At 47.9% G+C, this 24,007-nt stretch overlaps 1 protein-coding gene across 2 annotated transcripts in view; it reads left to right on the top strand.

The window, feature by feature from the left end:
- Positions 1 to 23,938, top strand: part of MYO1C (myosin IC) — a 50,153-nt gene extending 26,215 nt beyond the window's left edge. For both annotated transcript variants that reach the window (XM_054516990.1, XM_036395358.1), the window contains exons 2-32: positions 5,356 to 5,511; positions 6,099 to 6,214; positions 9,352 to 9,550; positions 10,339 to 10,419; positions 11,089 to 11,268; positions 11,462 to 11,560; positions 11,780 to 11,893; positions 12,369 to 12,440; positions 12,644 to 12,763; positions 12,980 to 13,062; positions 13,695 to 13,800; positions 14,111 to 14,191; positions 14,525 to 14,616; positions 15,156 to 15,250; positions 15,385 to 15,431; positions 15,665 to 15,745; positions 15,906 to 16,011; positions 16,496 to 16,613; positions 16,822 to 16,935; positions 17,099 to 17,175; positions 17,284 to 17,352; positions 17,597 to 17,681; positions 17,878 to 18,037; positions 19,022 to 19,105; positions 20,161 to 20,254; positions 20,365 to 20,420; positions 20,823 to 20,958; positions 21,351 to 21,421; positions 21,666 to 21,763; positions 21,911 to 22,010; positions 22,515 to 23,938. In XM_054516990.1, coding sequence (XP_054372965.1) covers positions 5,386 to 5,511; positions 6,099 to 6,214; positions 9,352 to 9,550; positions 10,339 to 10,419; positions 11,089 to 11,268; positions 11,462 to 11,560; positions 11,780 to 11,893; positions 12,369 to 12,440; positions 12,644 to 12,763; positions 12,980 to 13,062; positions 13,695 to 13,800; positions 14,111 to 14,191; positions 14,525 to 14,616; positions 15,156 to 15,250; positions 15,385 to 15,431; positions 15,665 to 15,745; positions 15,906 to 16,011; positions 16,496 to 16,613; positions 16,822 to 16,935; positions 17,099 to 17,175; positions 17,284 to 17,352; positions 17,597 to 17,681; positions 17,878 to 18,037; positions 19,022 to 19,105; positions 20,161 to 20,254; positions 20,365 to 20,420; positions 20,823 to 20,958; positions 21,351 to 21,421; positions 21,666 to 21,763; positions 21,911 to 22,010; positions 22,515 to 22,541 — 3,087 coding nt within the window. In that variant the 5' untranslated portion in view covers positions 5,356 to 5,385 and the 3' untranslated portion in view covers positions 22,542 to 23,938. The remainder of the gene's footprint in view (positions 1 to 5,355; positions 5,512 to 6,098; positions 6,215 to 9,351; positions 9,551 to 10,338; positions 10,420 to 11,088; positions 11,269 to 11,461; positions 11,561 to 11,779; positions 11,894 to 12,368; positions 12,441 to 12,643; positions 12,764 to 12,979; positions 13,063 to 13,694; positions 13,801 to 14,110; positions 14,192 to 14,524; positions 14,617 to 15,155; positions 15,251 to 15,384; positions 15,432 to 15,664; positions 15,746 to 15,905; positions 16,012 to 16,495; positions 16,614 to 16,821; positions 16,936 to 17,098; positions 17,176 to 17,283; positions 17,353 to 17,596; positions 17,682 to 17,877; positions 18,038 to 19,021; positions 19,106 to 20,160; positions 20,255 to 20,364; positions 20,421 to 20,822; positions 20,959 to 21,350; positions 21,422 to 21,665; positions 21,764 to 21,910; positions 22,011 to 22,514) is intronic.
- The last annotated feature ends 69 nt before the right edge of the window (positions 23,939 to 24,007 follow it).

Genomic DNA, 24,007 nt, shown 5'->3' with positions numbered 1-24,007 from the left:
TCCAACCCAGCTGTTGACTGACAGAGGGAGTTGTGTCCAAAATGAGCAGCTGCTCTGCAGTGTGACAGGAGAGAGGAGGATCCTGGGGGCACTTCAGTCTGTCAGGGATTTCTGGCAGAATCCCTGATTCTGGTCCACCTCTGCCATCTTTGTTATTTCTTTATCCATGCAGAGGGAAAGAGAAGCTTTCCCATTCTGCACCTTGGGAATTGAGGCTGTGGATACAACAGTTGATTTTTGTCTGCTCTGCTGGCTGGCCCACGTTGTGTCCAAGCCCTTTCCCAGGCTGTAGAATGAAGTAAGAAATCAAAGGAATTTTTTTTCTTTCCTGCAGCTTTGGCCTGACAGTGAAGAATGTCCAACTATCCATGAGACAAATGTTTTTTAGCTGCACCTCCCCACGACGAGTTCCTTCTTGGTTCAGGCTCACATTGTCTTCCAGAATCTAATCTGAATTTCCCTTCCCACTCACATTTGGTTCTGTTCTTCCGTTCCCGGCTTTGTGGCTATTTCTGGAGCCTGCAGATCAATCATCTTGCACTTGATACCAAGATAAGGGTGCCTGCCTCTTCCCAGAGGGAGCCACTTCCTGGGGTTCTTCCAGTGAGGCTACAACCCAATCTGTAAAAATACATTGCCAGGAGAAAATATTGCAAGACACATTTTGCAATACAAATTCAGTTTATGTTGTGACTTTCCTTTCTGAAGCAGTTATGGAGTTTCCCTGCTCCATACAAGACCATTCATTTTGAGAATTCCAGGTGTTTTCTCATGGAAAGTTGCTGGTGTTGCCTGCTCCCTCAGTGTGTCTGGAATTGAGTTTTAAACCATTCCAGTGCCCCTCTGGGAAAATCAAGCCTGGGAATGATTCTTTGCTCCATGTTGGGTATTCCATGGCCATGGAGCAGCTGCTGGACAAAGCCAGGGGGAGTTTCTTGCTCTGCTCACATCAGCCCCAGACCCCTGTGCTCATGGCACAGCTGCCCTCCCATTTTCCAGCACAAATTCGCCCCAAAGTGCTCAGCCTGGCTGACTCCAATCCTTTGGATTTTGCTGCACAGAGCAAAAGGTCCTGTTTTTCATTTCTGAGGTGTATTAGTTCTCCATGTCCTAAGCAGAGGAAAAACTTTATCATGCTTTGGCATTAAGCAGAGTTTAAAGGAAAAATATGTGTTTACACCTTCACAATCCCATGTCAGCGATTTCCCAGTTCAGTTTAGGAAACTCCTTGGTACAGCCTTGAGTGGTTTTGTACTCCCAGGAGCTTGGAGGTATTTGCTGGTCTTGTTGACTCTTGTATGAACACAAAGAAAAGCTGGAACCCCAGCCAATGTAAACCTGGCTCTGCAGGCTGCATTCAGCCACCAGCTTACACCAGTGGAAAGTCTTTCCCAAAATTCAATCCCAGGGCAGAAAAAGCCCTTGAAGCTTTGCTGTGGTGGTGATTGCTCTGGCCTGGTCCCCACCATTCCAGACTTTTCCCTTCCTGGCCCTGAGCCACTGTTGTGCTCCAGGCTCTGGAGAAGACATTAAAAGCAAAGAGTGGGTTAAAGCAATGTGGGAACAAATCCTGGAAATGGCTCCATGGGGTGGCTTTGGGAAATGTGGTGGCAGAAGTCACATTGGGCACCCTGGAAGGGGGTGACCCTCAGGACAAAGGGTTCACAAAGAGGAGATGGAGAGGAGGCTCAGGCACTCCTGAGCCCACAGGCACCAAGATCACAGGCAGATTGCTCAGATTTTTGCCATTCCCTGCTTGCAGCCTGTGCTGGGTGTGGCATCAGGTGTCCCCATCCTACAAAGGTCGGGATCCTCAGGCAGGCTCTCCTTTTGATCCCATAGGGGACCTCTAAGGTGGACCTCTAAATAACTGATTCAGTGTGCTCCCTTTCCTCCTTTCCCTGCCTCTGACGCTCTCCCAGTCCCACAGGGAGGTGATTTAGCTCAAAACCTGCAGAGAAAACCACCAGATTCCTTTTTCCTGCTCTTTGTTTTGCTGATGGAGTTGCCCTGGTTTGGTTTGGAGGTGTTACCCTGTCCCAGGGAGGCAGCAGAGCCTGAGGAGGGATTTGATGCTGAGCTTTAAGTTAAACCCGACCTGCCTCTTAGGAGGGAGTTTCCCAAGCATTTCAAGGCAGCAGGAACTGGCCCTGCTGCTGAATCCTGGCTCCTCCCTGGCCCTGCTGTGCTTCCCCATTACCCTATCCCTGACCATGTCATTACACGTGGGACCAGTGGGGGAAAATGACCTGGATTAAAACAATCAAAAAATCGGAGTTAGTTTTAATCCCTGACAGATTTCCAGCCTGGTTTATTGCACAAGTCCTGGGCCAGTGCAAACCAAAGGCTCACAGCAGCTTCCAGAAAAACTGATTTCCACAAGGAAGGTCTGGTCAGACCCGCAGCCTGTGTTCTCCCAGTTATCTGGAATATACTCCCTGCCACAGGGCTGTCAGAGTGGTCCAAGCTGATCTCTTGCCTGGAGCAGAGGATGTTGTAAATATATATCAGTCAGAGGTGGTTTGGCACAAAGAAATTCATCAAGAATTTCAAAGGGAATCAGTGTTGTCCATAGACAAACTGCTTTAATTGTTAATTAGCTCCACTGCACCACATGTAACCCTCCAGACTGGGTTTTCTAGCATTAATTTACAGCCACCAGATCTGGTGTCTGCCTGCTAACAGAAAATCATTTGATTATTTTAATTTATTAATTTTTTTGTTATTTTAATTTATTCAGTGCCTTACATTCATCGTTCAGTAGGAACATATGATCATCACTGTGATTATTTTTTCTTCAGTAGTGTCTTCCCTCCCCACTTCCTTCCTTCTGCATGACTGCTCTGTTTCCATTTTGCAAAAAGGGTTCATTTTTGCCTCCTTTTATGGCCCATCTGTTGATGTCAGTGGCAGTGAAACAGTTAACACTGACATTTGAAGCAGCTGGTAGACTTGGACATATGCAATAAAGCAAAATGCTGGCATGGAGCAGTGCCTATTGCTCAGCTCTGGCTCAAATTTGCACTCAGCTTGGGCTTGGGAGGGTACCAGACTGAGTGAAGTTTATATTCAGGAGGCTCTGACTGCATCACATCCCCTGGGCACATTTAATTATCACCAAAAAGCCACTTGCAGTCGTTTGTTTGGCTTTTGTTTTGTCTCAAGCTGGCTGCAGATTTGAGGTGGTGATTTTGTTCTCACGGCGAGGGGCTGGAATTGAATGAGGAGACAAAAACCGGAGGAAACCGAAAGTTCTTGGCCTTAAATGCCTGTCCCAGAGGAGGTTTCTGTGTTGTGAGGGGGATGGATTGGCTCTTCCCTCTGCTGGATGTGCACAGCTGGGATCACTTTGTGCTGGCCTCAGGGAGGGGCTGATGAAAGAGCTGCTCAAGTGACGTTTTCTGTGCAAGGCTTCAGGATTATATAAACTGGGATTAACTCTGCAAGGGGGGAAGTTTTCCTCAGTCCTTGTTGAGGCAGCTGTGTTTTAGGGCTGTAGCTGTACATTTCCCCACTTGAAAAGGAGTCATTTTCCTCTGGTTTTGCCTTTGTTCTCAGCACCTTGGCCAAAACCTGCTCTGGGATTGCACTGCTCTGATAGAGGGATTCCAATTTCTAGGCAGAGTTTATTTGTATGTGATTTATCTCTATTTTCCTTTCCTTATCTCATCACCTTCCTTCTCCAAGGGTTATCCCTTTTCTCCTCACCTTGGCAATGAGGGTAGAAGACAACAGAGCATTTTGCTGAAGCTGTGAAGGATTTGGCTTGGAAAATTTTGGCCCCTTTCAGAAGGATTACTTCATGAGAGTATCTGCAGAATTCCTCCCAGGCTGTGTCTTTCCAAGCTTAGAACTCAGGCCTTCCAGACCATGAGACTAATTGGAAAAAATAAAACAGGAAATCAAATGATGTTTCTGAGCCATTAGAGTGGGTCTGGATTTGAGATTTCCAGAAGGAACTGATTTTCCTATCTGAAAACTGCTGGGTTCAGGCAATCACTTCTGCCCAGGCTTACAGGGAAGAAGCCAGTTAGAACTGACAGAAATAGGCAAAACTGCATTTACTAATCATTTACCAAATCAAAAAAACAAAAACATTTACCAAGAAATTGGTGAGTCAAAACAACTGCAGACTGAGAGGACTTGCACCTGGTTTAACCCAAATTGATACTTCAGTGATTCTTCCTTTTATTACTGTTTAACAAAACTTCAGGTAAATTTTCTTCCTGACCAAGGCTGGGGTTATTTTTCTCCCTGCACATCACCAGTCCCTGTGGTTTGACCACTTTTACATCTTGGGAAGGTGCAGAAAGGAACCCTGTGAGTCAGTAAAAGTCATCTTCATCATTGTGCAGGGTCTGGCACTCCCAGTTTGTGTTGAATCTGGGATTGCTGTCGGTGCATGAGCCTGCTTCAGGAATAGACCCCTCTGGTCCTTGTGCAGCATCCCAAAATATCACTTGGTGCTTTAGGGAAATGGCTTAGGAGAAGGGTGCTGCTGTGAGCAGTGTGCAGAGTAAGAAGGGCTGAAGAAGATAAGGAAATCCTGCAGGTGAGAGGCAGAGGGTGTCACGCGTGGTTTCTCCTGTCTCTGGTTTCTGTGGTGCCTCTCATCTTCTCCATCTCTGTCCCTTGAGTAGAGATTTCCCCACAGGCAGCCACTGAGTCACCCCTGGGTGCAGATTTCCCCTCCCTGCTTTACAGTGAAGTCAGGAGTCAGCAGATGAGGGCTTTCCACAGATGGTTGTGTCTCACCACATCAGGTTGGAAATGGAACCTTTAAAGGAGGCTCAGGGGTTGGAGTCTCTTGATGCATCTCGGTGTCACGGTCTAAATTCAGCAGCGTGGGTGCAGAAATGCCCATTTCTCATTTCTTCTCATTTTCCTCAGAAATTTCCCATTGGGTGCCTTTTAAGTTGGTCAGCAATGTGAAGCTGTTTGCTTCTGAGATGAATCATCATTAGTCATAAAAGATTCCTTACCTCGAAACAGCTTCCCGTTGTGAAATCAGGGACAGGAGAGAACACATTTCAGTCTCCCTCCTGCTAAAGGATGCCTGGGAAAGGAAATCCAAGTTTTATTCTCTTTATCCAATGTTTGTTTCTTTGGTTGATTTGAAGTTATTGGAAATCTAGCAGTAATTTTTCCCTAATGCTGACTTGTCTTCCCTCCAAGCAATTAGAGCAGACAACTGATGATGTGTTATAATCACTGTTTTCAGTGGGATTATTTAAATATCCCACTTTAATCTCTCATTTTAATATAGTTATCCAAGGATAACTGTGGTTCTTGTGGACTCAGGGAAGTGCCTGCAAACCCACAGCCATCCCATCTTCCCCGTGTTTTTGGCTGCAGGGGTTGGGAGCCAACGGCATCCGGCTGAGCATGGAGAGCGCTCTGACGGCGCGGGACCGCGTCGGGGTGCAGGACTTTGTCCTGCTGGAGAACTTCACCAGCGAGGCTGCATTCATTGAGAACCTGAGGAAGCGCTTCAAGGAGAACCTCATCTATGTGAGTGGCACAGGGACAGTCCCCAGGGTGGCCCTCAGTGAGCTGCAGTGGGTTTGCTGCACGGGACAGGCCCGGCGCTGCTCTGCAGCGGGGTTTGGGTGTTGGTGGCAGCTCACACAGGCCATGGGGGCTCGTGCCAGGACCAGTCCTGTGCCAGCACCACCCATTTCATGGGTATAGGGACTCACTGCAGTGCCCCTGTTGAGATCTGGTGGCACTGACAGCACTGAAAATCCAGCTCCAAATCCAGCTCCCACCACATTCTTCCATCTCCTGAATTTACTCACATCCAGCAACCCAGACTTGAACTCAATCCTAAATGTATGTCAGAAATAACCCAGTATTGTGCCTTGTTGGAAACCCTAAAACCATTTGAGGTGCTTTTTACCCAGCAAGGATAACATGGCTGGCACAGCTCCAGCAGTGTCACTTTCCCAGAGCTGAGTTCTCTTCCTCAGCACCCTTGACCTGTTTGGAAGCCTCAACATCATCCCCAGCCCACCAGGGTGGGTGTCCAGCCTCCAGAGCCACCTGAGCTCTGCCCCCAGCCCTCCTGTAAGCTCTCTGCTTTCTGTTCTGTTTCCCAGACCTACATTGGCTCTGTGCTGGTGTCTGTGAATCCCTACAAGGAACTGGAAATCTACACCAAGCAGAACATGGAGCGGTACCGCGGCGTCAGCTTCTACGAAGTCTCTCCTCACCTGTGAGTGGTGCCAGTGCGGGTTTGGTCACTCCCACCCAACTGGGACACATCAAAAAAGGCAAACAGGACTTTGCCCTGTCCCAGCTGCAGCCCTGGAAGTCCCAGGGACAGAGAGGATCCTCTGAGGGTGTGGTGTGAGGCTCTTGCTATTCCTGTTCCTCTCTCCAAAGAGGATGAGTTGCCTTTGCGAGAGCAGTATTTGGAAAGGGAGTTGGTTCCTTCCTGGCTGCAGGAACAGAGTTGCTTACCCAGCCCTGGCAGGACAGGAGTTCATTGTTCCAGGGTTATTTGGGGTCCCTGTGTCCGGGGCTAAGTAGGGGAAAGAGTTTCTGCTGTGTGGGGGTTTCTTTCCTACCTCTGCTGTTACTGCCTGACCAATATTTATCTGGTATTTCCCTTGTTGCTAAGATACCGTCAGCCTGTTGGAACAAGGAATGTATTTATTTACATGGTCTGGCTTGGTGAGCATTCCCAATTTCCCATTAAAAAAAAGAAAAGTTTGAGGTTTAAAGTTATTTTTGAAAGCGCTTGAATTTTTTTGTCAGACTGAGAGAAAAAGATGACTGAGAGCTGAGGCCACATGGCTTCAAAATGGTTTTTCTTCAGGACTAAAGGCCAAATTCTGAGCACTTCTTGGAGGATTTTTTATGTTGTGTTTTGTTGGGTTTTTTTTTAAGAGATCTTGGAAGAGTAAATGATATTATTTTTGAACAAACTATTTGGGTTGTTTCTTATTGCTGGCACATAGCCCAGGAGAGTAAACAAACCAGAATGTGCTGCAAGCACAGAGAGGGGGAGAAACACCATTACTTGGGAAAGTCTCAGCATTTGAAATTGGATTTGTTAGGACAAAAATATGATTTTTACTGTGTGAACCCAGATGGGGGAGAATTAAACCTGAAAAACCCTGCATTCAAACCTGCCCAGTTCCCTTTGCCTGTGCTCAGGGAAGGGCTTCTGTGCCCTTAGATGGGAATTTTGGGACTCTCTGGAAAATCCTTGGGGCTGTGGCTCTGTTTTAAAGTGTGCAGTAGGTACAGGATGATGGCAATGCTCATGGATAGCACGAAGCACTGAGCAGATGTGCTTTGATTCCACTTAAATCCCACTGTAGCTGATTATTTCTTAGGCTTTCTTTCCTTTTAACAAGTCCCTACAGAAGCTGTGAAATGTGCAGCTCATAAGTGACCCCTGGAGAACTGTGATCCTGGGTACTGCTGCTCCCACTGGGAGAACAGAATTTTTTGCAGACTGTTTTTGCTGTTCCATTGCATTATTTGATTATTTTATTGCATTATTTGATTATATATGCATTTAAAAATCCTCCGAGGAGCAACAAAATGCCCCATCTGCAGTATGGTGCTCTGGGTTTCTCCTTTTCCAGTAACTCATCTTTTTTCCTCTTTCTCCTCTTCTAAACTGACTCTAGAAAGCCAAAACACTTCCAGATCTCTATTCCAGTGTCAGATACTTCAGCTGGGTTTTCTGGGAAGTGCATCACACTCAGAGGAGGAAAGTTATCCCTATGGGCTTGGAACCCAGTATATTCCCAGAGATCTGTCACATCCTGTCCTGTTTATGGCCTGCAAATGGAACCATAAACATCTTTATTTCTGTGATTCTGTCTGTGCCTGGCTGGAGCTCTTGGGGCCATGAAGGCACAGGGGCCAGAGGCACTTCTTCAAATCCAAATTAAATCTGCATTTATTCAGCTGTTTTCCAAAAGACTCCAGAGGCAGAATGTGGATGGGAAGAGAGGGACATGATGTATTTTGTGGGGTGAGTTGTGTTGCCAAGGGAGCTCATTGGTGTTGCCTTAGCACCAAGTATTAATAGACTGGAGAAGGCCACTGCTGTTATTTTGGTGTGATTACTTCTAATTAATAGCACAGCAGGAGAGTTAAATTAAAAAAAAAAAAAAGGAAAAAATGAAAATAAAAATGAAAATTTAAAGAGCCAAGCTACTAAAATGTTGTCAGGTGTGTGAAGATGACAGGATATCTGCTTGCTCACCACAGGAGAGAGCTGGAAATGGTGTTAGGGAGCTTGTCCTTTTCCTGCCCCCCTGAGCAGTTGCCACCATTGTCACTCATCCCTGCTGCCCTCTGGTCCTGTGGGTGTGTGTGTGTGCCTGGGTGTGAGATCTGTCTGCTCACAACACAGAAATTAAAGAAAAAGCAGCAAAGGAGGAGGCAGAAGGGCAGGGCCAGACCATGCAGGGAGAGGGAAGTGCCTGGGGTTTGGGGCAGAGGGGACCTGCAGGATGCTCCTCAAGCTGTGGTGGCTTTTCCAGCTCTTCCCAGCACCCAAGACAAGCTCAGGCAGCAAAATTCTGTTTGTGACCTTCTGAATGTGTCATCACTTAGAAGACAAGCAGGAAAAAATACCAGTGGAGAACGAGGTGTTTTCTGTCCCATGGGACCAGGACAGAAAGAGAGATCATGATGTTGAGAGATCATTTATATTTAGAAAAGCCAGTTGTTCTGCACAATTCAGTCGACTTCTACCTATTTTTGTCAGGAAAAAAAGTCAAAAGAAAACAGTCTCAAATGATCTGACAGTTTGTGTGCTGATCCTGCATGGCCTGGCTGGTGGCTGAGGTGTGACCAGAGAGATCATTTATATTTGAGAGATCATTTATATTTGAGAGATCATTTGTATTTAGAAAAGCCAGTTGTTCTGCACAATTCAGTCGACTTCTACCTATTTTTGTCAGGAAAAAAACGTCAAAAGAACCATCTCAAATAATCTGACAGTTTGTGTCATCACCCTGCAGAATCTTGGCTCGGTGGCTGAGGTGTGACCAGAGAGATCATTTATATTTGAGAGATCATTTGTAAAATGATCTCTCAAATATAAATAAAAGGCAGTTGTTCTGCACAATTCAGTCGACTTCTACCTATTTTTGTCAGGAAGAAAAGTCAGAAGAACCGTCTCCAATAATCTGACAGTGTGTGTGCTGGTCCTGCACGGCCTGGCTGGTGGCTGAGGTGTGACCTGAGGTGTCAGCGCTGTCCCGAGCTATCCCCAGCGTGCAGGAGCTGTGATCTCACCCAGCCCACGGCCTGGGGCAGTTCTGGGGCTGTCTCAGCCGGGGTTTCTCGGGCACACCCGCTGATCCCGCTGTCCCCTCCCAGCTACGCCATCGCGGACAACTCGTACCGCTCGCTGCGCACCGAGAGGAGGGACCAGTGCATCCTCATCTCCGGCGAGAGCGGCGCCGGCAAAACCGAGGCCACCAAGAAGATCCTGCAGTACTACGCTGTCACCTGCCCCGCCAGCCAGCAGGTCGAGACCGTCAAGGACCGGCTGCTGCAGTCCAACCCCGTCCTGGAGGTACCTCCCAGCCACGGGGACGCTCCCGAGTCCCGCTGGGGACAGCGGTGACACAGCGCGTCCTGGGAATGCCCTGTGGGCACATCACAGGGAACCCTGCTCTGATTCCCGGCCAAAGCGCTCCTGGCCCTTCCCAGCCCGCCAGGAGCAGTTCTGGCACGGGTGGGGTTTGGGGACAGAGGGGATTTGGTGTGGGAAGAGCTCTGGGACCCTGCAGGACTCTGCAAAGGGACACGTCCTGGTGGGCAGCTCACACCGGCTGGGTTCGTTTTGTGGTGCTGTGGTGTCCTCTAGTGTCCAGCCCTGGCTCTGTGCAGTGCCCCGAGATGTCCCTGTGCCCTGAGATGGCCCTGTGCCCCATTTCCCTGTATTCCTGTGCCCCATTTCCCTGTGTCCCTGTGCCCTGAGATGTCCCTGTGTCCCTGTGTCCCAGGCAAGGTGAGCTCCCAGCAGCAGGAAGCCCTGCAGCCCCTCTGGCAGTGAGCTGTGGCAAATGGCTGTGGGGACAGAGGGAAAGGCTGTCAGATGTGACATTTGTTGTCAGCAGTGGACTGCCATTAAAAATCAGCTTGCAGGGGGACGTGGAAGTGTTTTCAGGGATGTTCCATCTGCACTGCTTGCACAGGGTGTAAAGATCAGCCTTAGAATTCAGGGAGAAATCTGTTTCCTTCTGGGTTTCCAGGAAGGAAAATCCTGGGCTGTAAATAAATAACTGACAGCTTCACCCAAGTGTTTATAAATAATCTGACTTGGTACCATTTAATTTTCTCTGATCATTTTCATTTCAGGCCTTCGGAAATGCAAAAACCCTTCGGAATGACAACTCCAGTCGGTTCGGGAAGTACATGGATGTGCAGTTTGATTACAGGGTAACTTGGAATCTGCTTTGTGTTTCTGAACTGGTCCCAGTTCTAGGAGCTCTCTGTGTTCCTGTATTGTTGTGAGTGTGTAGTGAGAGCTTTGCATTTCCTTGCTGACAGCTTAAGCAGAGCCTGTGGTAGCAAAGTTTGGGTCCAGAGGGTTTTATGGCACTCACTCTCCTTTCATTCCTCCCTTATTTCTCTTTATAAGGGGACACTGAGATCAAGCCCTTTTACTTCTGGGGTATTTTATTTCTAGTGCTGTGTGCCAGTGGATACTCCCCAGGCAAATCCACATAAACCAGCTGAGAGATCTGAAGATAATTCCTGTCCTGAGTAACTGCACAGAGTTTGTGCCCACTCTGATCCCAACTGCCCCACAGCAGCAAGGTGGACACAGTGCAGGGGCTGAGGAACTCAGCACTGCCATCCTTCAGGTCTCCTTTAACCCCTCCACACTCAGTTGTTGTGCTTTCCCTTTTTGGTGAATTTCTAGAAGGAATTTTAGCACTCAAATCCACCACCATGCTGAAATAGAGCTTGTGGCACAGAATGACAGCTCATTCTGTTGTTTTTGGGAGCTTTTGCTTCAGATCTCGTCTTTGAACAGACAATCAAGAAGCAGAAACATTTTCCTCTGTGTTGATGAACTCTTTCCACGTGTCTGGCTTGGTTTAGGGAGCTCCTGTTGGGGGCCACATCTTGAACTACCTCCTGGAGAAATCCCGAGTTGTGCACCAGAACCACGGCGAGAGGAACTTCCACATCTTCTACCAACTGCTGGAGGGAGGGGAGGAGGACCTGCTCAGGAGGCTGGGTCTTGAGAAGAACCCACAGCAGTATCACTATTTAGTAAAGGTGAACATGAACTATAATTCTTAAAATATTATATTACAGGGTTGAAATATCTCCAACTGACTTTGTCATTTCCTTCCCTCACTTCAGAAATAACTCTGAGGTGACTGCTGTAAAAAGAAACACAATGCATTGAGCATGGATCGTGTATCTTTGATGATTATTTACTTATTTATATCAAGCTGTGTCTTTTTAGGGTCACTGTGCAAGGGTCAGTTCCATAAATGACAAAAATGAGTGGAAGATCATGAGGAGAGCCCTGTCTGTTATTGGCTTCAATGACGCTGAGGTGGAGGTGAGGTTCAGCAGCACAGATTTTCCTACTCTTAAGGATTTTTTTCTGCTTTGATTTAGGATTTCTGATTGAAATCAGTGAATCAAATCAAAGTGAATGTACTCCCTACAAAAATCCTGGCAAATATACAAAATGCTCTCCTAAAAAGTGAATTAACACCAAAACCTTGCTGTGTGTTCATTCCCTCATCCTGATCTCTGCCTGTTGCTCCCATGGCAGGATTTGCTGAGCATTGTGGCCAGTGTCCTGCACCTGGGGAATGTCCAGTTTGCTGCTGATGAGCAGGGGAATGCTCAGGTCACTACAGAGAACCAGATTAAATACCTGGCCAGGGTGAGTATCACCAGTGAGGGAGATATTACAGGAAAGGTCAATTGTAGAGGATTCCTTACTTTGAGCTTAATATCATCATACAGTTTTAGACTGTGATTTACAAGTTCTCATAAATTTAACTTTAATTTCACCTAAATAGAATGCAAATATTATCATCAAACTCATTTAATGGACAACTTCTCTATTTACCACCTGACCCACCCCTGCCTTGAGGTTTCCACCTTGGGGCAGTGAGGTAGGAATAGACTGGGGGAAGAGTTTTAAAGGAAGAACCACTTTAGTGCCTTTGCTTGGTCACTTCCTTCCAGCCAATTCATTTGTAAGCTCATATCCCTGCCAGAAAGCAGGGAAGGGAGGGATTGATGCTGCAGAGTTGTTCAGTGTGAGTGGGAAATAAAGGGTTGTTTCACTGGACTGGGATTTTAGGAGAATGGAATGTAGAACTGCATAAATTAACTGAATATCCTGCATGCAGCTGCTGGCAGTGGATGGCTCAGTTCTTCGGGATGCCCTGATCCACAAGAAGATCATAGCAAAAGGGGAGGAGGTAAGAGCAGGGGATTTGGGAGGCAGAGGGGGTTCAGTGAATCAGCTCTGCCAGCAGCTCCCCCATCACCTCTCAGGAGGCCTGCACTGCAGGGATCCCACTGGTGATGAGCAGGATGATTTGGAGTGGCTGTTCAGTGATGATGAGGCAGGAGAAGGGAGGGGATCCCTTGGTTTGAGTGCTTTGCTCTGCTCTGCCTGCAGCTGGTGAGTCCCCTGAACCTGGAGCAGGCAGCCTATGCCAGGGACGCCCTCGCCAAGGCCGTCTACGGCCGCACCTTCTCCTGGCTGGTCAGCAAGGTCAACAGATCCCTGGCTTACAAGGCAAGTGAACCCTCTGCTTGCTGAGATCCAGCCAAATGGGACAGCAAGCTCCACATCTTTCAGCCTCAAAGCAAGTTCTGTGCTTTCAGTCATTTCTAAATTAATTTGTTATTAATCTAATCCCAGTTAATTCTGATGGAGATCCAGGGATGGATCATAGCTGTGAGCAAATACCTACATTTGTTTTACCTACATTTGTTTTCTGTTCTGTTGCAGGAAGAGAAGTTTCCAGGCTGGAGAAGTACAACAGTTCTAGGATTGCTGGACATCTATGGGTTTGAGGTTTTCCAGCACAACAGGTTTGTTTTGATAAATTCTGAGTTACATTGTTCAGTTTATGGTGTTTTCTCTCCCTTGTGAAACAAGGCTTTATTCCATTTCTTAGTAAAAGAGGTGGCATTTAAATGTCAGGACATCAGGTGAAAAACTGCTAATCACGGGGCTTCTAACACTTAAGACATCCAGCTAATAATTAGCATTTACAGCTATTAATGGTGCTGGTATTTTAAATAAACTGTTGTGTTTTTTGGTGTGTTCATGCCTTACCTTTGAGCTGTGCCTTTGTCCAGCTCTCCAGCCCAGGGGTGGCTGTTGTGGCATCTTCCCATGGTGGTGACAAAGCAGGGATGGGACTGGCAGAGTCTGGAGCCTCCCTGGCAGTAGCACTGAACCAAGACTCTCAGATTTGCAGTGTTAGTGGGCCTTTATTCAAGGTTTCTGTGTTCCTCCATGTTCCATCCTTCATGTCCATTTTTACCTCCTTCTGGAACTCTTTGAGTTTCCCTAATAATAAATTTACTAAATGCATGCAGTCAGTAAATAAGCACTTAACAAAAATCTATTTCTCTCGATTCACTGTATCCCTGCTGCTCCCACTGTTTGCACCTCCTTCTGTACAAACAGTGATTATTTTTCTGCTTTTTCTTTGCAGCTTTGAGCAGTTTTGTATTAATTATTGCAATGAAAAGTTGCAGCAGCTCTTCATAGAGCTGACCCTGAAGTCTGAGCAGGAGGAGTACGAGTCCGAGGGCATCGCGGTAAGAAAGAGCCCAAATCCCCCCTCCCTGTCCTTGCAGAGATCCTGCCATGGGCTCCAAACCAAGGAATTAAAGAACTTTCCTTTTTCCCTTCTTTTGGAAACCCTGGTAACTGTGTGAGACAGCTGGAAGTGAGTAATGCCATCCCAAGGTTTTAATAAAGGCAATGTTAGGAAAACAAATGTGATGAGTGAAAAGGCTTTGACAGGAAGATTGTTTAAATCAGATGTTCTCTGAAATGTTCTGAAATTTACATTTCTTTTCCAGTCTAGAGTTGTTTTCACTTAAGTGCGATTTCTTGTCTTTGCAGTGGGAACCAGTTCAGTATTTCAATAACAAAATAATTTGTGATTTGGTGGAAGAGAAATTCAAAGGCATCATTTCTATTTTGGTGAGTTGAAAACATCTTTTTGAATGAAAAATTTTGAGCAGTGTAGTGGAAAACAAGGGGAAAAATCAGTTTATGTTGGAAGTGTCTGAGTAGGTGGGAAGAGCAATAATACACTAAATATTGACACCCTTAAAAGTCATTGCATCACCTCCATGGGCTCTGGGGAAAGCAGCTCCCAATCCAGGCAGTCTGGAAGGAGGGAAATGTTTTCCTTTTCAGCTCAAGAGTTCTTCATTTGTTGAGCTAAAAGTTGTTTATCTGTGGAAAGGCCAAACTGGAGGTGAGTTTCAGTGAGGCAGAGCCCAGAAATCCCTGGAATTTGTGTGTTTGTAGGATGAGGAGTGTCTGAGACCTGGGGATGCCACAGACACGACATTCTTGGAGAAACTGGAGGAGACTGTGAAGAACCACCCTCATTTCCTCACGTGAGTGTTCCCTCAGCTCAGGGATCCCTGGGTGTGAATAACATCCTCACCATGCTGGGTCCCACACAGAAGATGATCATTCTCTTTTACAGAGAGATTTGATTGATATTTAAGATAATATAAAATAGGTTGTCAACACAAAATGTCTGACTGAGCTTCAGAATGCAATAGGGGCAACAAAACTCTTGTTACTGACTCGCCTCTCACCTTGCAGATTGTTTACTTCAGTTTTGGGGCTCCAAATGTCTGTTTATTCAGAATGTTCTGCTTTTGTTCTGAGTGCTCAGTTTAGGATGTGCACACACATAACCAATCTGCCAGGAACACTGAAATTCCCCTTTTAATTAAACATAAATACATTTAATGACACTTCTATGATGTGCTGGTTGATAATTTCATTTACCTGAAAATCCTGAAGTCCAATTTGCATTCCTTGCTCACTGCTGCACAGTCCTGCTCCAGGACTGAATGTGCTGGAGCTTTTTGAAGTGAATCCTGCAGGATTTTGTTTCTCCTGAAGGTTTTTGCTCCCTCCCCAGGCACAAACTCGCTGACCAGAAGACGCGCAAGTCGCTGGGGCGGGAGGAGTTCCGGCTCTCGCACTATGCTGGGGATGTCACCTACAGTGTTGCAGGTAACACAGAAAAACCAAAAACCTGGGCCTTAAACACATCCCCACATTATTTGATCAAGCAGATTAATTTCAAATCTCAAATCCCTGCCTTGAAGTCCCAGTGGAACAGCCTGAGTGCTTTGTTTTTCTTCCAGGTTTTCTAGATAAAAACAACGACCTTCTGTTCCGGAACCTGAAGGAGGTGAGTGTGCAGAGAGGAGGTTCCAGGACAGAATGAGGAGCTGGGTTTCAGGAGGTGGCACCTGAGGGAAAGGATTCCTCCAGACTCCACCTGGAGGCTGTGTGTCCACAGGGCTGCGCTCTGAAAAGGCAGATTGAGATCCCAGTGTTCATTTTGTTAATTTTAATAGTTTTGTCCTCAGGTTTCTCTGGTAGCTCTCTGTACTTCATCTCTGAAAACATCTCTCTCTGCAGACCATGTGCAACTCAGAGAACCCCATCATAAACCAGTGCTTCGATAGGACAGAGCTGACAGACAAAAAGAGACCTGAAACGGTGAGAACTCGAGGGCTGGAGGGGCCTGTGGCTGTTCCCTCTTTTTGAAACATGAACTCTGACATGCTCTGAATGCAAACCCCCTCACATTGTATTCTGCTGGTTTGTAGCCAGCTCCAAGTCATCCCTTCATGTGCAGTTTTCTTTTTTTTTCTCCTAGGCAGCAACTCAGTTCAAAAACAGCCTCGCCAAACTCATGGAAATCCTGATGTCCAAAGAACCCTCCTACATTCGCTGCATGAAACCCAACGATGCCAAACAGGCTGGTATGGCCCTGGCACAGAGGCAGAGCTGCATCCCAGTCAGGGAGGCACAGAAAGGAGCCAAAGGAAGATTCTGGGGTCATTTTGGGGCTGTGCCTGAGCTTCTGTAGGGAGGGGGTGGCAGTGCCAGCAGCCAGGAGTCACAGTGGGATCACTGCTCTTGGGTAGGGGAAGATGGTGGTTAAAGTAAATAATTATTTACTTGTGTAAATTCATTCTAATGACCCTATTCTCCCCCAGTTTTGGTTCCTCTATGCATAAAGCATCCCAAAGGAAAACTTCATTTTGGAGCTAAATATAAACAATTAAAAAGGGATGGGTGGGGGGAAGGCAGGAGACACAAAACTGTGTGGGACTTGTGCTGTGAGGATTCATTGGAGATTAAAGATAATCCTGTGAGATACAACCAGAGCTGACCATTCCCCTTCTCTGGAGCAAGGCCCAGCTGGGCACTGATTGTGTTTGTCCATTCCCATGCCCTGCCAAGAGCGATTTGATGAAGTCCTGATCCGACACCAGGTGAAGTACCTGGGGCTGATGGAGAACCTCCGCGTGCGCAGGGCCGGCTTCGCCTACCGCAGGAAATACGAGGTGTTCCTGCAGAGGTGAGGCTGCTTTGGAATTCTGGGCTCTCCTCTCCCTCTCCCTGAGCTTCAGCCCACTGGTGTTGAGGCTGGGAGCTGTTTTGAACAGCACAGGGGCAGCTTTACCACCTAGAGGGCTGGGAAACTTGGGCTCTCTCCCTTCCCTTGCCCCCTCTCCCTCCTTGGATTGCACTTCTCTCCCCAAGATTTCCTCTCCTGCCAATTCCAGGTACAAATCCCTGTGTCCAGAGACGTGGCCCACGTGGGATGGGCGGCCCCACGATGGGGTGGCTGTGCTGGTGAAGCACCTTGGCTACAAACCAGAAGAATACAAAATGGGACGGTCAGTTCTGTCTTCTCAGTTTGAGGTTATGAATCATTGCATGTCCCTGTTGTCCCTTTGAAATGAAGCTTCTCTAGATAATGGGGGAGGGAAAGATTACAGAGCCTAAAGGGGATGCCAAAAGCAAGTTGCTCCAAATGTAATTTTGCATTTCTATTTCCAGAACAAAGATTTTTATCCGCTTTCCCAAGACCTTGTTTGCCACAGAAGACGCTCTGGAAGTGAGGAAACAGAGTCTGGGTAAGGCACTCACAGTTGCAGTAGATTTCTATTTTAAAAAGCTGAATCTTTTTCTACCAAAATGTGCCTGGTCACAGTTGTAAATTGCTGCTTTTCTTGCAATTCCAGCCACAAAAATGCAGGCGACGTGGAGAGGTTTCTACCGCCGGAAGAAATTCCTGACCATGAAACACTCAGGTATGAGAGACACAGGAGGAGGGAGAGGTGTTCCCCCAGCAGCTCCCACAGCAATTCCCATCCTTTTCCTGACATTTATCCCATGTATCATATTATTAAAACTCATATTCTCGCCCCCATGCCCTACTGAAAGCTGGTTATTTCCAGAGTGGGTTTTCCTGAGCATTTTTGGTGCCAGTTTTGTGTGGAGTCAGTTTGGGGATGAAGGAGCTCCCTTAATGCAAAATCTTTGTGTTATTTTTAGCCATCACCATCCAGTCCTGGTGGAGGGGAACCCTGGGACGCCGAAAAGCTGCCAAGAGGAAATGGGCAGTGGAGACAGTCAGGAGGTGTGTGAAGAGCAGCCCAAGCCCTCAAACATCACACTCCTTAACAATAAGATGCCAAAAATAAACTTTCTTGTCACTACAGAGTTTTTTTTTAATAAATTACAACTATTAAATAAAGCCCAGGAAACAGAACCTTTAAATACCACTAATTTGGATGAGATTTTAAATTTCCTAACAATATTTTCCACTCCCCCAGGTTCATTAAAGGCTTCATTTACCGGAACCACCCGCGGTGCCCAGAGAACGAGTATTTCCTGGATTACATCCGATTCTCCTTCCTCATGAACCTCAAGAGGAACTTACCAAAAAATGTCTTGGACAAATCGTGGCCAACTCCTCCCCCATCGCTCTGTGAGGTGGGAATGAGCCCTGGGATGTGGGAGGGGAATCCAGGCCTACAGGACTGCAGCTTCTTGGAGTGTGGTGCTTTTGCAACACCATTTCCTCTTGGGCTTCTCATCCATTTCTGAAATTCCCTTCCATTTTCTCTTAACAAATTCAGTTCCCTCTGTTGCTGTTATTATCCTGTATCTGCTTGAATTGATTTATCTGCTCCAAACAAAATAGTGCAGAAAATCCTAGTTACCTTATTTAAAGAATTGTTTGGATTGAAGGTACAGCTGGAAGGAAGGAAGGGCACAGCAGTGCAGAGGAGGGACCCTGGTGTTTATTCCCCATTCTAAGGCAGCTGAAGTAGTCCCAGTGCAAACCCTTATAGAGAAAGGCAAAACATCAACTACTTATTATTTAATTCTTGGTCAGGAAACAGCTTTTTAAGCCAGCAGTGCATTTTCTGCAGCTGCTGCTGCTCTCTTGGGTTTGTCAGTGGTTCTGGACTGTTGGATGTTCCCTGTGGTGTTTTTGTCCCTGTTGGGTTCGCCCCTCTCAATTTCACCCTCTTGGGTTTATCAGTGTTCTGGACTACTGGATGTGTCCCTGTGGGTTTGTGAGTGATTCTGGGCTGTTGGGGTTCTGTCCCTGTGGGTGTGTGAGTGATTCTGGGCTATTGGGGATCTCTCCCTGTGGGTTTCCCCTGGTTCTGGGCTGTTGGGGTTCTGTCCCTGTGGGTTTGTGAGTGATTCTGGGCTGTTGGGTCTCTGTCCCTGTGGGTTTGTCCCTGGTTTTGGACTGTTGTTGGGTGTTTGTCCCTGGTTCTGGGCTCTTGGGTCTCTGTCCCTGTGGGTTTGTCCCTGGTTTTGGACTGTTGTTGGGTGTTTGTCCCTGGTCTGGGCTCTTGGGTCTCTGGCCCTGTGGGTTTCCCCTGGTTCTGGGCTCTTGGGGATCTCTCCCTGTGGGTTTGTGCCCAGCTCTGAGCATGCCCTGTCCCACACTCCCTGCAGGCGTCGCAGCTCCTGCGCAGGCTCTGCATGCAGAACATGGTCTGGACCTACTGCAAGAGGATCAGCCCCGAGTGGAAGCAGCAGGTACAGGGCACCTGTGCAGGGCTTCCCTGACTCTGCCAAGGGCAGAACTCAAGGGGATGGAGAAGGGGAGCAATGGGAGGGGTGGGCCAGGCCCTGCCCTGGGCTCAGAGCAGCACTGGGGAACTGGAGGGCTGGGAGTTTCTACTTTCTGGGGTGCCACAGGAGCAGTGCCACTGATCTGGGTTTAGGTTAGACACACAACACTAAAAGCCTGCAATGTGCACAGAAGAGACCCCATTCTATACATATTTCAATAGATACTATTTAAACAGGCTGTGGAGCCAAGCCCCCAGATAATTTCTCTATTGAAAAGCCCTGCTACTCTGCCCATGGAAGCTAAAAATATAAGAAGCTGCATTATTCTGCATGTACCATGTAAAGTAGAGAGTAAGAATCCTGCAGACACAAACCCAGTCATCTTCTAAACAGAGAAGTTACAGGAACCATTTCAGCTGCTCTAATGTAGCTAAAAAGAATAAAAATGATACTGAGATTTAATTCATCTCATGGAAAGGTAGGGGGAGGGAAAAAATAGCTCAGTAAAGAGACAGAATAGGAGATGTTGGCTGTAACTGCCATGGAGGTTTTTCACTGCACCATCTCTCACCACCTGCAGTGCATGGACACCTGCAATGAGAGGCTGAGCCTGTGATTAGGGACATGGAATTAACTCAGCTCAGCTCAGCAGCTGCTTTCCCCCAGCAAACCAGACTCACTGATAAGGAGCTTCTTTTATGCCCATCTTCCCTGTAAACCATCCCAGGTGCCTTGTCCTGTGTGCCAGCCTTGGCCCCCAGTAGAGCAGTGGGCATTTCCCACTTTCCCAGTGCCTGGTTTGTTCTTGGAGCAAAGGAGCCCAGGGCTCAGGTCACTGACAGGGGCTGGAGCTCTGCCACCTCCAGGGACTGAAAGTTTAGGGTGACTCCTCATCCAAAGAGGAACTAAATTATGACTGCTAATAAAACCACAAAGGGAACATCTCTTCTAACACAGACGTATCTTTTTAATGAGGAGAAATTTTATACTAAATAAGAACACTTCTTTTGTCCTTGCAGTTGGAACAAAAAGTAATTGCCAGTGAGATATTCAAGGGTAAAAAAGACAATTATCCTCAGAGTGTTCCCAGGCTCTTCATCAACACTCGACTGGGTGAGTGGGGGTTGCCAAGTTTGAACAGGAGGAGGGAAGGGGGGGATTAATGAACTCTTTTCTTGCTGGAAATTCCTTTCTGACCCCCCACCTCTTTGGTTTTAATACAGGTAGAGAAGAAATAAATGCTAAAGTCCTTCAGGCATTAGAAAATGAAGCACTTAAGGTGAGAAATGTCAAGCTTTTGTCAAGCTCCCAGTTATTCAGCAGAAGGGCAAATTCAATTTCTGGAGAAAGTACAGCAAGAATTTTACATTATATTAAGCTTGTAATACCAGAGGACAGTCTGGGAAGAGTTGATGGATTAGAAAGTGGAGATTTGGGCAGTTTAATGATGGCAGTTAAGAATTTAATGGGTTACAGCTGGAGGGGAAGGGGGAAAACCCCCTTGGGTGTCCCAGTCCCCAGGCAGGGCCGGCACCAGGCTGTGTCCAGAGCTGCTCTGGGGCAGCGAGGAAGTTCTGGCACAGAGAATTTTCTGCATTCCTGGTTTCCCAAGGCCTGGTTGGTGCCTGCTGGGGGCTGGCAGTGCCCAGCTGGGCTCTGGCCCTGCTGACTTGTGTTTCAGTATGCAGTGCCCGTGGTCAAGTACGACAGGAAGGGCTACAAGGCGAGGGCGCGGCAGCTGCTGCTCACCCAGAGCTCGGCCATGGTGGTGGAGGAGGCCAAGATCAAGCAGCGCATCGACTACTCCAACCTGACAGGTGGGGCTGGCACAGGGCTGGGGCTGGGCAAGAAAGGCATGAGCTGATCCTGGCAAGCATTTTAGTATCTTGGAATTGCGTTTTTCTAGAATGAAGCTCCATAAAACATCACCAAAATGACTCAATTCGCCTCCCTCAACCCTCCCCCGAGGGCTTTCCCAGTTGCAGGGTCTGGCCCTGGGGGAGCTGCACCATTCCTGCACAGCAGCTGCCTGAGCCACTGCTGCAGCTTTTGGCCCTTGGAATATCTGACAGGGGGGAAAACTGCTGCCCCTGCTGCAGTGTGGGCCCTGCAGCCTCCAGCGTGCAGGGGGAACAGCTGCTGCATTCCTGGAGAGGCTGTGAGGCCCCCCAGCTCCAGGCAGGGCAGTGATGCTCCTGTCTCTCCCCAGGCATCTCCGTCAGCAGCCTGAGTGACAACTTGTTTGTGCTGCACGTGCACTGTGAGGACAACAAGCAGAAGGTACTGGGGGCTCATCCCTCCCTCCTCCAGGGAGCACATCCAGCTGGGAGGAGGGGGTGACAAAGTGACAGGGATGTGACTTTGTGCCAGCTCTTTCACTGCTAGTTGCCTGTGTTCACTGCTGGGGCTTAGCAGTGCTTGTTTGCCCCCTCTGGTGCTGTCCCTGTCCCCGTCCCTTACAGCAGGGCAGTTTTGGTGCAGTGACACCAAAGCCATGATCCTAAAGCATGGACTCTCCTCCCAGGGTGACGTTGTCCTGCAGAGTGACCACGTGATTGAGACACTGACAAAAACAGCCATTCTGGCCAACAAAATCAACAATGTCAACATCAACCAGGGCAGGTGAGTGACACCAGGGCCCTGCTTCCTCCTGTGCCCAATCCACCCCAGCCAAGGCTCCAGAGCACATGTGCTGCAGCTCTGTTAACACCCAGCTCCTGGACAGTTCTCATGCTCACCAGGGCTGTTCTCACCCTCTGCTCTTCACAGCATCAAGTTCACAGTGGGACAAGGCAAAGAAGGGATCATCGACTTCATCTCGGGCTCAGAACTGCTCATAGCCAAAGCCAAGAACGGGCATCTAACAGTGGTGAGTGTGGATCCACTTACCCTGGATCCCAGCCAGCATTCTGGCATGGGACACAGCCATGGGCTGTTCCTGCCCTGCTATCCCAGCCTTTCCCCTAGTTGGAGCTGGGCACAGGGCTCCTGCAGCCCTCAGGGGCTGCCAAGCTCACACTCAGCAAGGGACTGTCCTCACTTTTTATTTCCACCCCCCAAGATTCATTTACTTCATAGTAAATCAAATTTTAGATACATTTAAAAACACAAACAAAATCCTCTCCCCTTCTCAGCTTGTATGTGGTGATGCTGGCAGTCAGATCAGCCCCACAGCTGGTTTATGCCCTGTCAGACCCCAGCTTACTCAGAAATAAATCCAGCACAAATGCAGACTGCACTGACCCCCCTTCCAGCAGAGCTGAGAGCTCCCATTAGGACCAGAGGGCTGCCTGCCACAGCAGCCTCAGCCTGTTCAGGAATTAAAATTCTGCAGCATTCTGAACACACTTTCAACCCTGTCCTCCTCCTGCAGGTGGCTCCTCGGTTGAATTCCCGATGATGAACAATTCCCTGCTCCAGGACCTTCCCCTCCATGGAATTGGCTGAACCTTGCTCCCAGCAAACCCCTCCCTCCTCGCTTTGCTCTTTCTGTTACTACCAAAGACCTGCACTTTCAGAACAACCACAAAATCCATCCTTGCTCTCTTGTCTTACTCTCAAAGTCCCAGACAAAGGCCTTCTGCTCTCTTCCTTCCCCGACTGAAGTGGGTCCAGCACAGCATCCCTGCAATCACAGCTCAGGACCTTCAGCTGGGCTTGGAGGAAGAGTTTAAGCCCTGATGGAAATGACCAAAATTTGTGCTTGTCATCACCAAAAAAAGCACAATCAGAAAACAAGTAACTCTGCTGCTTTCTCAGCCAAATCACTGAAATGCCAAACTTTGTATTCAGAATGTTTTATGAAGAATTTTGCTCGGAGACGTTTTAATGCTTTGTGTTACAAATATAGTGAAGCCATATTGTGTAAATGAGTAAAACCTGTAAATACTTTATAGCCAAGGATGAGATGCACTACGAGAGATGGAGTTGATGTGGAAATTTTATGTTTTAGATTTGGAATTTTTGTTGGTTTTAGTTTATGGTTACAAGGTATAACCTTAAAAACCCATGATGTAACTTCACTGATCAGGAGCCAGAGACTTTTATCTTTTTTTGAAGTCAGCTGTCCCATTTCTTGCTCTCTATTTTTATACCATAGGAATTTTTCATATCCACACAAACACAATGTAATACAAACTGCAGAGGTTACCACTGCTCTGGGCTGGCCATGGGATGAACATGAGCTTCCCCCACTGCCCTTCCTTCCCTGTCTGGGAGTCCCCACTGCCCCTTCCCCACACAGCTCCGCAGGCTCAGAGCAGCACCTTCAGCAAAAATGGCTTTTCCTCTTGCTCCAGAACTGCAACTCTGCCTGCCACAGTATTTATAGCAGTGCCTCAGTGCTGCCTTACCAGGAGGGCTGGGCACTGCTGCTGCCCCCAGCTCCAGGGACACAGGGGTTGGTGCTGGCTGCAGCACAGGCTCCTCCTCAGCACCTTCCTTTAATCCAAACAGCTGCAGGGTGCAGGGCTCTATGGGGAATTCCTGCTGCATCCATGGCACAGCTCCACAGCCCAGCCTGTGCATCCTGCTCTTCTTGCCTTAGACACCCTTCCCCTCCACACTGCTGCAGCCACAGCCAGCCCTGAGTGCCTCTCACCCACTGCTGCCTCTCTCACAGCCTCAACTCCTCTCCTGCTCTGGTTCCTGATGCCATTGTCCAGGCCTGCTCCTGGCTGGAATGTGGGATACACTGCAGGCCATCCCCAGCTGTGCTCAGCGTGTGCAGGGCACGCTGCAGATGTTGGTGTATAACCTCTGCCAGACTATGCTGAATAAATTTTTACAAAAAACCAACCCCCCTTGTCTTTGGTGCTGTTTCCTTACGTGGTTTGGGGGAGGCTGACCCCAGCTCTGTGTCCATTC

Source organism: Molothrus ater, chromosome 21 (assembly GCF_012460135.2).
Source record: "Molothrus ater isolate BHLD 08-10-18 breed brown headed cowbird chromosome 21, BPBGC_Mater_1.1, whole genome shotgun sequence".
Lineage (NCBI taxonomy): Eukaryota > Metazoa > Chordata > Aves > Passeriformes > Icteridae > Molothrus > Molothrus ater.
The sequence above is the reverse complement of the archived record's forward strand: the minus strand, read 5'-3'. Positions and strand labels throughout refer to the sequence as shown.